This window comes from Polyodon spathula, unplaced genomic scaffold (assembly GCF_017654505.1).
Source record: "Polyodon spathula isolate WHYD16114869_AA unplaced genomic scaffold, ASM1765450v1 scaffolds_1810, whole genome shotgun sequence".
Lineage (NCBI taxonomy): Eukaryota > Metazoa > Chordata > Actinopteri > Acipenseriformes > Polyodontidae > Polyodon > Polyodon spathula.
Window position 1 is genome coordinate 32570 of NW_024473285.1, and position 15911 is coordinate 48480.

The 15911-nt window shown below is 46.5% G+C and overlaps 1 protein-coding gene across 1 annotated transcript; it reads right to left on the minus strand.

The window, feature by feature from the left end:
- Positions 1-2372: 2372 nt before the first annotated feature.
- Positions 2373-12472, minus strand: si:ch211-207j7.2. Its single transcript, XM_041243488.1, has 3 exons — positions 10348-12472; positions 4632-4708; positions 2373-2910 (listed from the first exon to the last, which is right to left on the minus strand). Exons 1-3 carry the CDS (start codon positions 12455-12457, stop codon positions 2818-2820), a joined length of 2280 nt encoding a protein of 759 aa, XP_041099422.1. The 5' UTR covers positions 12458-12472; the 3' UTR covers positions 2373-2817.
- Between the last annotated feature and the right edge of the window lie 3439 nt (positions 12473-15911).

Sequence of the window (15911 nt, forward strand, 5' to 3'; positions counted from 1 at the left end):
AGAGGGCTGGATCTCATCAATATCAGGGTCTAGTGCTGTATATTATAAAGACATTTCAGAGGGCTGGATCTCATCAATATCAGGGTCTAGTGCTGTATATTATAAAGACATTTCAGAGGGCTGGATCTCATCAATATCAGGGTCTAGTGCTGTATATTATAAAGACATTTCAGAGGGCTGGATCTCATCAATATCAGGGTCTAGTGCTGTGTATTATAAAGACATTTCAGAGGACTGGACCTCATCAATATCAGGGTCTAGCGCTGTATATTATAAAGACATTTCAGAGGGCTGGATCTCATCAATATCAGGGTCTAGTGCTGTATATTATAAAGACATTTCAGAGGGCTGGATCTCATCAATATCAGGGTCTAGTGCTGTATATTATAAAGACATTTCAGAGGGCTGGATCTCATCAATATCAGGGTCTAGTGCTGTATATTATAAAGACATTTCAGAGGGCTGGATCTCATCAATATCAGGGTCTAGTGCTGTATATTATAAAGACATTTCAGAGGGCTGGATCTCATCAATATCAGGGTCTAGTGCTGTATATTATAAAGACATTTCAGAGGGCTGGATCTCATCAATATCAGGGTCTAGTGCTGTATATTATAAAGACATTTCAGAGGGCTGGATCTCATCAATATCAGGGTCTAGTGCTGTATATTATAAAGACATTTCAGAGGGCTGGATCTCATCAATATCAGGGTCTAGTGCTGTATATTATAAAGACATTTCAGAGGGCTGGATCTCATCAATATCAGGGTCTAGTGCTGTATATTATAAAGACATTTCAGAGGGCTGGATCTCATCAATATCAGGGTCTAGTGCTGTATATTATAAAGATATTTCAGAGGACTGGATCTCATCAATATCAGGGTTTAGTGCTGTATATTATAAAGACATTTCAGAGGGCTGGATCTCATCAATATCAGGGTCTAGTGCTGTATATTATAAAGACATTTCAGAGGGCTGGATCTCATCAATATCAGGGTCTAGTGCTGTATATTATAAAGACATTTCAGAGGGCTGGATCTCATCAATATCAGGGTCTAGTGCTGTATATTATAAAGACATTCAGAGGGCTGGATCTCATCAATATCAGGGTCTATAGAGGGCTGGATCTCATCAATATCAGGGTCTATTTATATAGTATCCATCTAGTTGGGTATGTTGACATATTAATGTCATATGAAAAATGCGTGACTTTTTAGTAAGTGTGTGTTTCCTACTTTGCAAACTGTAAATACGTGATTCTCGCAAACAAGAAAGCATGGGACAAGCTGAGAACTCCCCTCGATTGCCTGTTACCAGATACCACTGTCATGACAAGCCTCGCGAAACGCGTACAGTGCCTCGTTGAGTCTGAGTCAGGAGTACACAACGTGCAAAGAGAACGACGGCTCACTTAATGAATCAAGAGAATTTATTACTCATTTAAAAAAAACAAAAAAAACTGGTACATATCAAAAAATAATAATAATAATAATAATAATAATAATAATAATAATAAATCAGGCTCTTTGCAATGGGGCGCTTATTTCATAAAAATAAAGTCGATCTAAAAATCATTTTTTCACGTGCAACAGCTAAAGTGCAAAGGAGTATTGGTGTTACTAGATAATGATCACACGAGCGCTGTCAGCTAAAACACGCGCAGAACCAAATCATTGACATCATACATGGAGAGCAAGGGCATCAAAACCGACATCTGAACCAAAGCTCTTTCCAGCATTTACAAACGAGCTGCACTGGAGCAGAGCAATGTAGATTTCCAGTTTAAAACTACCACACAGTACATGCATGGTCTGCGCCCAGCAAAACTCCTCAACACACATTGAGTGAGAGCATCTTTACATGTACATTCGCGTTACAAAGCTATCCAGCAGCAAGACAATGTGCAGCAGAAAGAAAGAAAAAATGATACAATACTAGATTAGATTTTCTTTTTTTTAAACAGTCCTGCAAATAAACACACGACCCTTGCAGCTTGTGTATTAGCACATGGGCCGTCTACGTGGTTATACTGTACTGCCTTCTTCCTTATCACTTCCTGTGCTGTAGGTAAACTCCACTCTGAGTCAGGGTGAGCGTGACCTGCAGAACAGGAAGTGGTAAAAAATTACCAGGAAACTTCAATCTCCAATAATAATAATAATAATAATAATAATAATAATAATAATAATAATAATAATTAAAAATGGTGCACATTTTTCTTTTAATAGCTCTGGACAAAAGTTTCGCCTCACCCTATAGAATTAACTAATTTGACTTCATAAAGTCCAATGAAACCTGCTCAATAATGTTAGTTTAGAGATTAAATTACACACCACTTTGTAGTTTTCCCAGATACTTAACAAAAAAAAAAACCTGACAATTTGAAAAGAATGTGCCATTTCGAAATCTAACATGAAATACTGGGTGATTTAGCATTTAAAACAGAAAGCCTTCAATTTGAAAAGGAGCCGCACACACAATGAATACTCTTCAGTTATAAAACACACACACACACACTGCGGTCCGCATCAGCAGCTTGACCTCGACCAATACCACTGCACTGGGCAGGGCAATTCTACACTAGCCACTACTCCTATCATCAATACAGACGCCTCTCCGCTGGCCAGCTCTCTCATCACCCTTTGTGTGCAGTACTATCGGGGCGCTCTTAAAGGAAAGCGTTTGAAAGCTCAGCTGTCCACAGTGCGCTCTTCAGTTTGACAGTTTTTAAGTTATTCAGTCCTGGCTGTGAAGGCAGCTCACAGTGTCTCTGGGCAGTTCCAGCACTGGAGGGAAGGCGTCACTGTGTCCACCGCGTCACTCATCGTCTCGGTGTCCGTTCACCAGTCCAGCCTCCCAGCGCTGCAGCAGGGCGATCTTCTGCCCAGGAGTACGAGGGCTTCCCAGAGTCTAAATAAAGAAAACACACACACGCGGTCAAAACACAGCAGTTATTGTGTCCGGCGTTTCCGTTAGGTACCTGGAAAACTATACAAAGCGGTGTGCAATTCAATATGTTAACGTGACATTATCCAGCAGGCTTCACTCGACTCTGTGAAGCAAACCGAGTTCATTCTGGACGAGTCTAGATACTGCAGGTGGCCGATTGTACATGCCAGCTGGTAATTTCACTGTGGTGTGGTCGCTTTTATTTCTGTATAAAGATAGACATGCCAAATTCCAAAGATAAAATTTAACCAGAGAACGAACACACAGAAGCCATTGTAATCGAGATTAATTACCCGATTGGAGATTTCAAAGTTGTTATCTGAGTTTTGCATAGCTTGCTGGTTCAGATTATTTATTATCTAACGCAGATATTCATAACCCCCCCCGCTATAAATCAGATGCAATAAAACGAACACAGCTGCAGGTAAAACAGCAAATCATATTTAACCCTTTGAAGTTGCCTCTTCTGAGTTTGCTGCTGTACAAGACTAGCGCAGCGTTTTGAAATGATTGCTACGATAAGAACCTGTGTCTGGCTCCTCTTTCTACTGATCTGACACTGCAGTGGATCACCAGCAGGGTGGATTGTGTGTTCATTGTGATCCTATTGGTATGTGAAAATAGGTCAAGGCGTCAATAAATAGTTTTAACAGAGGTTAATTGCATTTGCGAGGGAGGTTATTTGCATTGACCCGAATGAGGAACAAAGTTCAAAGCCGACCGGCTGCAGACATTGCAGGGTTTTGTTTTCTTTTAACCAAAGAAGGACAAGTTTGAATTTATTTAGCATTCAAACATAACCCTTTTTGTGTATTTAGCCCTGGTTTCACCCTGTAAAAAACACTGAAACAGCGAGGCAAAGTGGTAAAGCATAGGGAAGCATTGTAAAGCACAGAGAGGTCTGGTAAAGCATAGGGAAGCATTGTAAAGCACAGAGAGGTCTGGTAAAGCATAGGGAAGCATTGTAAAGCACAGAGAGGTCTGGTAAAGCATAGGGAAGCATTGTAAAGCACAGAGAGGTTATAAAAAAAAAAAAAGAAAGCTGGTGTTAAACTCAATAGATTCCGTGCTAGTTTGGCTCACGCAAGATGCCTGCAGTGTTGCCTGGGCTGATAAGCTAACTGCAGTGTGTGTACTGAGTGCTCAGCATTGAGCAACAGCTGCGATTCATTACTCTGTGACCCTTTCAGTAAGTGTAGACTGGGGTTTTCGTCATTCGATCCAAGGAACAGAAAAGTGTATTTTTTTTAAATATATATATATATATTGTTAATTCCTGCAGTATTAAAATACCCTGAGCTGTTTAACAAAGGGCACGCAACAATTACAAAGACAAGGCGACGAGGGAGCGATGACGTGTTCTGCATTCTTATTGGCTGTTTAACAGGACTATCGTCACACCACGCCGTGCGAGGCGGTGTTACAGCGAAGGTATCATTTTATCGCAGGACAAGTCGCACGGCGTCCGCTGTGGACAGACCTTGAGGCTCAGAAACTTGAAAATAATGCACACGTTTGAAACAGAGGCCCTTCCAAAATGCACGAGCCACACCTACAGAGCTAGTGAAGTGCAACGCAAACTGCACAGCAATATTGTGTCCGCTCCAGTCGCTTTAATTGAGCGCTGTGGTGGAAGGAGGCTGGCCTCCGCTGCCCTACACTCCCTCTTGCATCATCATTACCTCGGACGGGTCACTGGGTTTGGGGGTGGCTTGCGGAGGGGGCCAGGTCACGTCCAGTTTCCCTTGAGCCAGGCGTTCTGTAATTAAAAAGACAGGAGAGGTGGTTACACAGTGTCCAAAGATTAAAATAAGAGAGCTTCACAAAGCTGGACATTCCCAACCGAGCCGTGCTCTAGCCCTGAATCGACGTCCAGGCATATAAATCGCATGTCCAGCCGTGTGATTACGTATGGAGGCATCCGCTGGGCATTACATGAACTGATTTGGCATCGTGCCCTTTTCTTGTCCTTTTTGAATGTGCTTTCTAGCTCTTAAGGTGGTTTCAGGTAGACTACAGAGATTTATTACAAAGCGCAAATCCTGGCCAAACCACGCCAGCCATTCATTCATATGGCTAAGCGTTCAAGTGTAACTGCAGCTCCGAGCAGAAGTTTTGCGTCATCGCCCTACAGAATTAACACACAGCCGAACGAAACCTGCTGAATGAGGATATGTTAACATATTGAATTACAGTTCGATATATTTAACAAAAAAGACGCTGTCCTATTGGTGGCTTTGGAAATCTCCGCCCCACTCCATCACTGTCAGCTGAGACAGTCAGAAAGCATTCTGTAACAGCGGTGAGGCAGGCGCTGACAGACAGGACAGAGGCTGGAGCTTGTGGTTGAAAAGGTTGTATTTACATATATTTACAATAATGCAAAACGCAGAGAGCCAAAACAAAAGCCTGGCCTACAGGTGGCTGAGCGCTCCCCCCTCTGCAAGGGGGGGGGTCCCGGTCCAGGAACCTTTAAATAAACCCAGAGAGGGAATCCCCTTAAACAGATCCCTATCTCACTTATTGAAAGTGGTGAAGCCTGCTGTATTTTTAAAAGCAGCAGCTGGTAACTGAAGAAGTTCCTATTGCTCTTTCCATTGCATCTAGAGGACCCCCTGAATCAGACAGGAGTCCTGTGACTGAGCCTGCCTGTCATGCGAGTTCCCCTGCAGCATTCTGTATTGAAACTGGAGGAGAGACAGTTCAGGACACCTTCTGCAAAGAAACAGCGCCTCTCTCAATTCGTGCGCACCAACACAGAGGTCAGTTTGTTTTTAAAAAAGACACTAAATAATCATATTTTAGAAATCAACGCAAGTCTTGAAAGGCCTCTAGCCTAAACGTTTATCAAATCATTTTAACAGTGTTAGTATAGCACACGTCAGGGCTTCCCGACACAGTAAGTATACAAGTAGAAAAAAGGTTCCGAGTGTTTTGGATTCCTCATCTGATTGGCTCATCCTTACATTTCTAAAACTGTGTAAAAAAAGCTTGTATCCCTCTCTCTGAATCTGACGCTGGCTCTGTCGTGTTCAATCCCAATTATGAATGGCTTTGCACACGCACACAGCCTCCACTGCACACAGACCATGGCGTGTGGATCGCCAGGCAGTTATCAAGCTGCAGTGAGCGTTATCTTAGACAGGGGGGCCCAATTCACAGAAACAGGAAAAAAAAAGCTTTAACAGTCTAGAAATGTCTAACCATTTCATTATTTTTTGTCGCGCTGATGGATAGACTGTTACATATATGTGACTATGCACTGTATAACTCCTTAGAGGTACCACCCCCTGTTTTGAAACCAGCATGGGTGTCAATATACAACACAAGGCACAGATGCCCACCGCTGTACCCCTTCATGCATTCACTTTTCAAGCTGGCGGTAAACGGGAAGGACGGGGGTCTACGAGACGAGAGTTTTGCTGACAAGTTACCGCCAGCAATGAAACGTTTGCTGTGGAAGCTGTTTCTCTTGTAAAGGGTAAGCGATTAAAAAAAAGAAAACAAACAAACAAAAAAAGATTTTGAAAGTATGAAAAAATGACATCAACACTGCACAAGTGAACCTACACTGGATTCGAAACGCAGGGGGAATAAGAAAGTGGCAATAGACGGGTTCGTTACTGCAAATGCTAGTTCCACTGAAAAGGTGAATCACGTTCATCTTTCAGGGGCTTCTCATTCGATCCTTACTCCTAGCGCTAAAGCCGCTCGAATCGATTCACTTCTTCCTTGCTTCCTAGAGAGAGAGATCTTTAAGAAAATGCAATCAGCCAGAAAAAAAATAAGCTCTTGGCGTTCAGCTCCTGGGGATCGGCTTTCAGGGAGACAAAAGAGCATTGCGCTGGCGTTGTTCAGCTGAATGCAGGTGTAAAGTGCTTGACATTAGCAGGTAGAGCCGGGTGATGGCTTGGGCTGGGAAAAGCCAAGCCCCTTTGCGTCAGCCCCCTGTGGGAAATCTCTGTACCCGAGATCTAATCCTTTGACAAAGCAACACTCCCAAGCTCCTAGCTCAGTTCATGTTGTTTAGCGTCACTTTGGCTAAGTTTCCGGCTGACATCCTGGGGGACCTTTTCAGCAGTTTGAAGCTACAGTCTCAACACAGCGCTCAAATCATTAACCCTTTGCTGCCCACTGTCCAATATATTTGGGATTGAGAAAACAGGCATTCGCTAGGAATGGGAACATACCCTGGGCAGTAAAGGGTTAAGCTGACTTTTTTTTTTGGGGGGGGGGGGGGGGGGACGCTTCAAACCGGGCCGACGCACCCTTGGCCCGGCACTGCCTCAGACAAATCCTTCGCGGTGACTGGCTAGTTTCTTGTACGTGATTTAAAATCTGGAGCGCAGCAGGACTCCAGGAGGAGAAGCTTTGAGACCCAGCTGTCACCTCTACAGTCCTTTGGTTTGTTTTGTAGGGAGCTGTTGTGGTTAACTGTAACCTAGCAACCGCCAAGAGTGACGAGCGGTGGGAGTTTTTATGATTCCTGTTTCCGTTTTCGAAGCTGTTTAGCTAGTAAGTTATTAACACTTGACTAAATTAATTTAGCTTCAATGCAATGTTAAAAGCAGTTGAAAATCCATAGGCAATAACATGCCTTGGGCTAGTATGGGTCATTCACAATGCTAATGGTGAGTTTACAGTACACAGGCAAGGCTCCCTCTAACAAACAGGCTTGACAAGTCATTTATATCTGGAAGGCACGCTGTAGCGCTCTGCCTCTATGGTTGTCTGTTCTTTCAGATTGCTGTGTGGTTCAGATAGTCAGTGAGGTGTGGTCAAGCACTCTGATGCTCCTCGATTCTCTGCTGGCACTGCACTGTGATCATACTATATGCTATTGGCTCAAACAGGGCTTACAGCCCCATGTGTTGTTATTTAATTTATTAATCCCCAGGAGATGAGCTGGGCTGGGTAGAGGAGTCCTTTGTGTTACTGCAGTCTGCAAACTGGAATGAACTCGCTGATAACTTGAAGAGCATTGACTATCCACAGAGGCATTAAGAACGAATTGCACAGGGCATTGCTGAGAAATGATAGATGCAATCCTGTAGAAATGAAATAATCTCAGCTTTTTAAAGAAGTGCTTCATCTGTCTTTTACAATCGTGGATAAAGCTAACGCTGGATCTACAGCGAACAGTTCAATAATCTCACTTCAGCGCTCTCGTAGGGATCTGTTCGTTATAAGCTGTCAATGTTGAGCTTGTGGGGTGAATCTCAAATACCAGGGCTGTTATGTGGGTACCTTGACTTTCACAGAGATTCGAACAAGTGTCAGCTACACAAGAGAGGTGAAACTAAACACCCAGAGTGTTAAATTAAACTCCATTCTAAACTGCTTACGTAAATCCAGCTGAACGGAGATGCCAGGCTTTTAATACTGCAATTAAACACTGAAATAAGCAGTGAACTTTCTTCATTGTTCCTCGCTTGTTCCTTGTTTTTATATGTAAAAAAAATTAAGATATGCATTTTGACAGCAGTGTCAGCTGTAAGGGTTTGCCATAACAGCAGCCAAATAAAACAGATAAGCAAAGGGAAGCGATCAGTATTAAAAGCTACAGATATGACCTCATCGTGAATCTACATCAATCAGCTGCATCACACAGGCCTGACTGTCAGTACTGGCTTCCTCTCTGCTTCCTTCACGTGCGAAATGTTTTAACCCTTTCAGTCCTGCGCTGTCGAAAATGAAGTTATATCAATTCAAAAAGGAACTCCTTTAATGGAGTATATATGAGAACAGGACAGTTTTATAACATGTACCAGAGCTCACACTGGGAGCGAGGAGTCCAGAGAGGTTCCAACGTGATTTCTGACCGTTACCGTACCACGCTGGGATAAGGGATGGGATTAAACAAACACATTCAGATTGATGTGTGATGCCCAGTTTGAACAGAGCCTCAAGCAGCAGAATTCATGAAATTGCCTTAGTGATTGACGGGGGCAGAACAACGACTTATCTGACAAACAGACAACCTATCAAAAATAATAACATTGCAAATGATGGGCCGGTCAACACTTTAAAAGAAGATACGAACAGATCCTGGATTTGCTCCTGTCTGGTTCTCTGATTGCGTGCGCACAGTTTTGTAGCACTGTGCTGTTTGCGCATTCTGTTTTAAAACTGCAAAGAGGTTTTTTTTAATTATTTATCAATGTTGTGAAATGTCATTTATTTTTGAATGGATTGAGACTCCCACCACACTCCCCTCCCCTTGAACCCACATGGTGTTTTGCTTCAGTTCAGCTGAATACAGTTAAAATACTGACACTTTTTTTAGCCTGGTGTATATTGAAATGTTTCTGTCTCGAAGCCCAGATGAAAAGACAGCAGTCTTATCTGTAAAGGTCACTCTAAAATAAAACTGGTTTCCTGCAGCTCCCATTTGAGTCCCACCCCAGATACAGCATTGGTGAGCACTGGTTAGATTTGTAATGCAAATGAAAGTCACGCACGTGCGCAGGCAGCTTCCTCCATGTGAAGACAGACAGTGTGCTGGACTCTGGGGCTTGTGAAGCTGCCTTATGTCCTTTACCATGGTCAGAAACACACAGGTTAGACCCAGTGTCACTATATACGCACTCGCACTATTCGATTATTAATACACAATCGTGTGGCAGCAAGCCATAAAAACATTACTGTAACAGAGCTAATGAAATATGGCTTTGCAGATTTAAAATATGACCCAAGTGTAAAGGTTACTGAAGTACATTGAAATCTGCATCACGAAGACTTTGTATGGATCCTGCATAGCTGGATTACAATGAATGTGCATATAATGTGTCTCGAGCTTCAGTAGCAGCAGCTCTAGTATCAAGGTCAGTATTCTCTGGAACAGCCCGCCAGGTGGAAACACAAGGAACATTAACAAAAGGATTAGACTCTGTCCTGCTGACTGAGACCTCTCTAGCAGGGCAATGGTGTGTTTGGCAGAGATTAGCCTTGATGGGAACATTTCTTAGTCTCTTCCTGAACTTCCTCACAATATATAAACTGCCAACTGGCTTCTGATAACTAGCCACCAACAACTGCACCACGAAAGAAGCTACTGGAAGCGAACGTAAAATATAGCAAGCATGCTTATTTGAGAGAACTGAAGCCAGGGGGATCGGCTGAAGGGCGTTTATACAGCGAAATATAATCGTACAGTTTCTGCCAGCTTGAGGCAAATGAATTATTGAATGGTGTAATACAGTACTGAGCACGGCAGTACACTGCAGCATGTTAGCGGGGCAACTGAAAATACATTGCTACCAGAATACTTATCAAAGCAGTTCTGTATTTATATTCTATACTCTTCCATGGCTAAGTTTCGATTAGAAGACACTGAGAAAGATCAGTGCTAGTCAAAAGGCTTGCCATTGTTAGCATTTCCAATGCTGTTTCACTGACCTGATGGGGTGGGGGAGCTTCTTGAAATGTGCCTGCCATTGGTACTTGCAGCCCTGGGCTTGCCGCTCTCCTGGTTCCCCTCGTTCCCGTACAGGCTGTACCTCTGCTTCCGCAGCTCCTGCTCCCTCTGCCTGGCTGCCAGGATGTCCTGTTCCACCAGCGTCTGGGGCTCCCTGGATGAACGAAGCTTAAAAAAGGGGTTCTCCGTGGGTGAGGCGACTCCGTTTAGAGCTGGCACTTCCTCGGGGGCACTCGCCCTGGAAAACATGTTTTCAGATTCCAGGATGATGATCTTCTCCACTGGAAGGGAATCGATCGACCGGCTGGGTGGGGGGACCTGCTGGGGAGAATAAGATGGAGCGGCAGCATGAAGCTGGAACGTGTTCTCCAAGATGATGACGTTGGGTCCTTCTGCCAGAGACGGGCCCCTGGGGGCCGAGGAGCCATTGGAAGATCTTGAGGAGTTTGAGGAGCTCCAGGAGAATGTGTGTGAACCTTCACCCAAGGGATTCTGGGCCAGCAACTCTAAGCTTTTCCTCCTTTCTCGCACGCTTTGCCCCAGGCTGGCGTTCAGAAAGTCAGTTGATGCAGAAAGCCTCTTAGACACAGGATAGTCTGGCTCTTGGAACTGCTCAAAGAGAAGCTTCTTCTCCTGCAGTTCCTGCCACGCCCCTCGGTCATAGTCTCCCAGGACCTTCCCCAGCTGCACCAGGTCTTCCTCTCTCTTGCTTTCCATCTGGATTTGCTTCTTCATCTGCAGCCCGGCGAACTGCCTGTCCTTTCCCTTGCTGGAGACCAATGGCAAGGGCTGGGACAAAATGGGCTTCCTGATTGGGATCTCCACATACTCCTCGGAGACACACGGTCTGGTGATCCCCCTGGCCCTTCTCAGACTTTCCTCCCGCTCCTGGGCCAGACGGATCCCCCTCTCGATGGGTGTCTCATTGGCAGGAGGAGGGTCCGAGGTGCTGTCAAGTTCCAGCGTGCTGCCGGGGGAGAAATCGGCAGACACCCCACTGTCGCTCATGTTATCAGAGGCGCCGTCTCCACTTTCGATTTCCATTCTGCTTCTGCTGGGTTGATTGGGAGCCTCGCCAGCCTCCTCTTGTGTGTCTGGAAGAAGCAGACTGCCTACTGTGAGCTGTGATCCCAGGCTCTTATCCTTCCCTGCCTCAGCGTCTCCCTCACAGGCTGCTCCCTGCTTAGCTCCACCTGTTAATCCACCTTCCCGCAGCCCCTCCCCCTCTCCACTCTCCAGCACTCCGAGCTCCCCAAGGGAACTCTCATTGGCCAGCTCCGGGACAACTGTTGCTAGGGGTGGCGGCTCTGCGGACACCTGTTCCTTGTGCTCCTGCTGCAAAACTGAGCGGGGAAGGAGCTCTCTCTTGTGGTCCTCCTGAGGTACTGCACTGTGTCTGGAATCTCGCAGAGCACCCAGTTTGGTTGGAGGTGTGGCTTCAGGAAGAGGACCAAGCTGAGTTTCTTTCAGATCTTTCTGGGATGAAATTCTGGTTAGTGCCAATTCCGCTGTGACACTGTCAAGGCTATCACCAGCCTGCCCGGGAATGGGATCTGGGGCATTCTCACCCTGGTTTCCTTCTGCTTCATCTGCTTTCAAAAACCCCTCAACAGATCTTCCTTTGTCTTCGAATTTCTTCCCTTCCAACACGGTGGTTGACCCCTCACTCATTTCCAACCCCATTTTGGGACGGTCGCTAAGGGGAACCCTGTTTCCAGGGGCTGGTGTTTCCCCTGGAACCGGAATACCTGGTGCACCCTTGCTGTCATCGGGGCTATGGCTTTGAGGCTCACTAGCGCCCTCCTGTGAGCAGGTTGCGTTCTGGCAGACTGTGCTAGCAGGGAGACAGCGTTGCGGAGTGCTGCTCACGCGATCCTCTAACGATCCTTCTGGAAGTTTCACATCCAGAGCTTGTGGGGAAAGGGTATTGTCAGGTGACCCGTCTTGGTCAGGGCAGCCGGGCCAGCCTCCTTCATCTGTGCAAGTTGAAAAAGGTTTGTCCATTTCATTACGCCCTTTCTCTGAACTGCTGTCCTCTTCTGCTTTCCGAGAGCCATCGAGGACACAACTCTGGGTGCGCTCGGTTGCCATGGTGTTGGTTTCACTCAGACACACATCCAGAAGCTGCTCGGATCGTTGTCACAGAAACCAGGTGGGCGGCAGGGGTTCGACAGCCCTCGTCTCAGGGAATCTGAAATTGAAACGTCGCAAATGGGTTTCTGTGACACAAAGCAGGCAGTTTAATTTACAAGTATGCTAAATCAGAATTCTTAATAGCCACAAAATGTACATGTATGTGTTTTTAACTGCTTAAACAGTGTGATTTTTATATCTTCCATGCTTCAGTTCTGTTTTGTGCTGGGCTACAAACTGGTCATACCTGACGAGGTAACCCATTCCATCCCCTCACCACTCTCTGTGTGAAGAAGAGTCTCCTTCAGCAACATGACTAGGTAACCCATTCCATCCCCTCCCCACTCTCTGTGTGAAGAAGAGTCTCCTTCAGCAACATGACTAGGTAACCCATTCCATCCCCTCACCACTCTCTGTGTGAAGAAGAGTCTCCTTCAGCAACATGACTAGGTAACCCATTCCATCCCCTCACCACTCTCTGTGTGAAGAAGAGTCTCCTTCAGCAACATGACTAGGTAACCCATTCCATCCCCTCCCCACTCTCTGTGTGAAGAAGAGTCTCCTTCAGCAACATGACTAGGTAACCCATTCCATCCCCTCACCACTCTCTCTGTGAAGAAGGTTTCCTTCAGTGCATGACTAGGTAACCCATTCCATCCCCTCACCACTCTCTGTGTGAAGAAGAGTCTCCTTCAGCAACATGACTAAGCCCCCTTAGTTCTGTGCTCCAGGCTGAATAGATTCAGTTCCTTCAGCCTGTATTGATGGTAGCACATGGTCTGGTACCAGTACAATGCTGCAGTATCATTGTCCAGTAATGGATTCTCTGATAAATCTACAAGTAGCAGCTCTTTGTGGAACTGCGCTGTTTTTCTTGAAGCAGTTTTATCTATTTTTCTGTGGTACGTTCTACTCGCCCATTCCACCGATACACTGTAATTGCATTGACGGGATACAGAATAGAAACTCAGTTCATTTGGTTACTTATTCCCAGGGAGGTGCTTGTTTTTCCTCTGTTAAGGTCATTATGGTGACTTTCCTATCCAGTACAGGACTGGAATAGCCTAGTACTGAATCAGATCATTTAACATGCAAAATTATCTGCTGACACAGAAATGACCTTAATCCTCTAATCTACGGTCTCTCTGCAACTCAGCACACCTAGAACTGAGTAACTGTCACGTACAGGCATCTCAAACACAGGCTGATCACCAGGAGACACACAGCGACTATCACTCCCAGTCCCTCCTCAGCTCCATTAGAGCCACACTGCTGTCCCTCCCAGTTCTACTCGCTCCATTCCACCCATACACTGTAATTGCATCCCAGTCCCTACAGAATAGAAACACAGAGCACACTGCCTCCCTCCCTCCCAGGTGCTTGTTCAGCCTCTGTTAGAGCCACACTGGTGACCTCCCTCCCAGTACAGGACTGGAATAGCCTCAGTCCACTAGAGCCATCACTTAACATCCAAAATCTGCTCCACAGAAATGACCTTAATCCTCTAGAGCCTCTCTGCAACTCCCTCCCAGTCTCTCCTCAGCTCCACTAGAGCCACACTGCCTCCCCTCCCTCCCAGTCTCTCCTCAGCTCCACTAGAGCCACACTGCCTCCCTCCCTCCCAGTCCCTCCTCAGCTCCACTAGAGCCACACTGCCTCCCTCCCTCCCAGTCCCTCCTCAGCTCCACTAGAGCCACACTCTCCCTCCCTCCCAGTCCCTCCTCAGCTCCACTAGAGCCACACTGCCTCCCTCCCTCCCAGTCCCTCCTCAGCTCCACTAGAGCCACACTGCCTCCCTCCCTCCCAGTCCCTCCTCAGCTCCACTAGAGCCACACTGCTTCCCTCCCTCCCAGTCCCTCCTCAGCTCCACTAGAGCCACACTGCTTCCCTCCCTCCCAGTCCCTCCTCAGCTCCACTAGAGCCACACTGCCTCCCTCCCTCCCAGTCTCTCCTCAGCTCCACTAGAGCCACACTGCTTCCCTCCCTCCCAGTCCCTCCTCAGCTCCACTAGAGCCACACTGCCTCCCTCCCTCCCAGTCCCTCCTCAGCTCCACTAGAGCCACACTGCTTCCCTCCCTCCCAGTCCCTCCTCAGCTCCACTAGAGCCACACTGCTTCCCTCCCTCCCAGTCCCTCCTCAGCTCCACTAGAGCCACACTGCTTCCCTCCCTCCCAGTCTCTCCTCAGCTCCACTAGAGCCACACTGCTTCCCTCCCTCCCAGTCCCTCCTCAGCTCCACTAGAGCCACACTGCTTCCCTCCCTCCCAGTCCCTCCTCAGCTCCACTAGAGCCACACTGCTTCCCTCCCTCCCAGTCTCTCCTCAGCTCCACTAGAGCCACACTGCTTCCCTCCCTCCCAGTCCCTCCTCAGCTCCACTAGAGCCACACTGCTTCCCTCCCTCCCAGTCCCTCCTCAGCTCCACTAGAGCCACACTGCCTCCCTCCCTCCCAGTCCCTCCTCAGCTCCACTAGAGCCACACTGCTTCCCTCCCTCCCAGTCCCTCCTCAGCTCCACTAGAGCCACACTGCTTCCCTCCCTCCCAGTCCCTCCTCAGCTCCACTAGAGCCACACTGCTTCCCTATGAAGACAGGTCTTTGTGTTGATCCTCTTAGTGAAGTGCATTGACTGCTGTTGATTTTGTTACCTGTCTAATAATCAGATTAGTGTTCCAGCGTGAACCACACTGAGCGTCAGATTCTAGTTTCCGGAGCGTGATGAAAAACTGAAGCAATGCAAGAACTGGAAACGCAGTCCCCGAGATTGACACCCTATTTGTTTCAACGCTGAAGTGTTATTCACGTGGGTTTGCCTCAGTGAGGACAGTGAAGGGGAAAGGGCACAAGCAGCTGCTTAAAACAGATGCACAGTGAAGTGAAGGAGGAGTGTTCCACTTTCAGCATTCAGCATACACTGCACAGTCCAGGTTCTGGGATAAGGAGAAATTCAATCTTGTTAAGGGTAACTTCATATTTTTTCATTTGGCTTTTTATGATGTCATTCTAAACAGTTCCAAACACACCAACTAAAATGGCGTGTTTTATTTCAGATCTATTTTAGTTAAATGTGCTTGGAGTTTAACAGTTGAGGGTGAGGTGGGTAAAAAGAGGGAGCCCCCCTCCCCCTCTTTCCCAATCTGAGTTTCTCTTCCTGGGCTTAAACACCCCTTGAAGGTGACATTCGTACCCTTAGCAGCTTGTAGCAACTCGCTTTCCAGGAAGTGGCAAGCAGGTTTCAGTATGTGTGTGTGTGTGTGTGTGTGTGCGTGTGTGTTTGTCTGCGTGCGTGCGTGTGCCTGTGTGCGCCTACAGCGGGAAACTACCACTGGACAACGTAAACAAACTGGAGCAGAAACCAGGCACAAACGGACAACAATATATTTTAGCATAAACTCGACTATGTGTATTTTATTTTA

Excerpts from the sequence above, each read along its gene's own strand:
- si:ch211-207j7.2 (XM_041243488.1), bottom strand. The coding sequence starts at position 12,457 with ATGGCAACCGAGCGCACCCAGAGTTGTGTCCTCGATGGCTCTCGGAAA. Across the intron at positions 4,709-10,347 it reads AAGCTCCCCCACCCCATCAG|AACGCCTGGCTCAAGGGAAA; the intron begins GTCAGTGAAACA and ends TTTTAATTACAG. Across the intron at positions 2,911-4,631 it reads AACCCAGTGACCCGTCCGAG|ACTCTGGGAAGCCCTCGTAC; the intron begins GTAATGATGATG and ends TTCTTTATTTAG.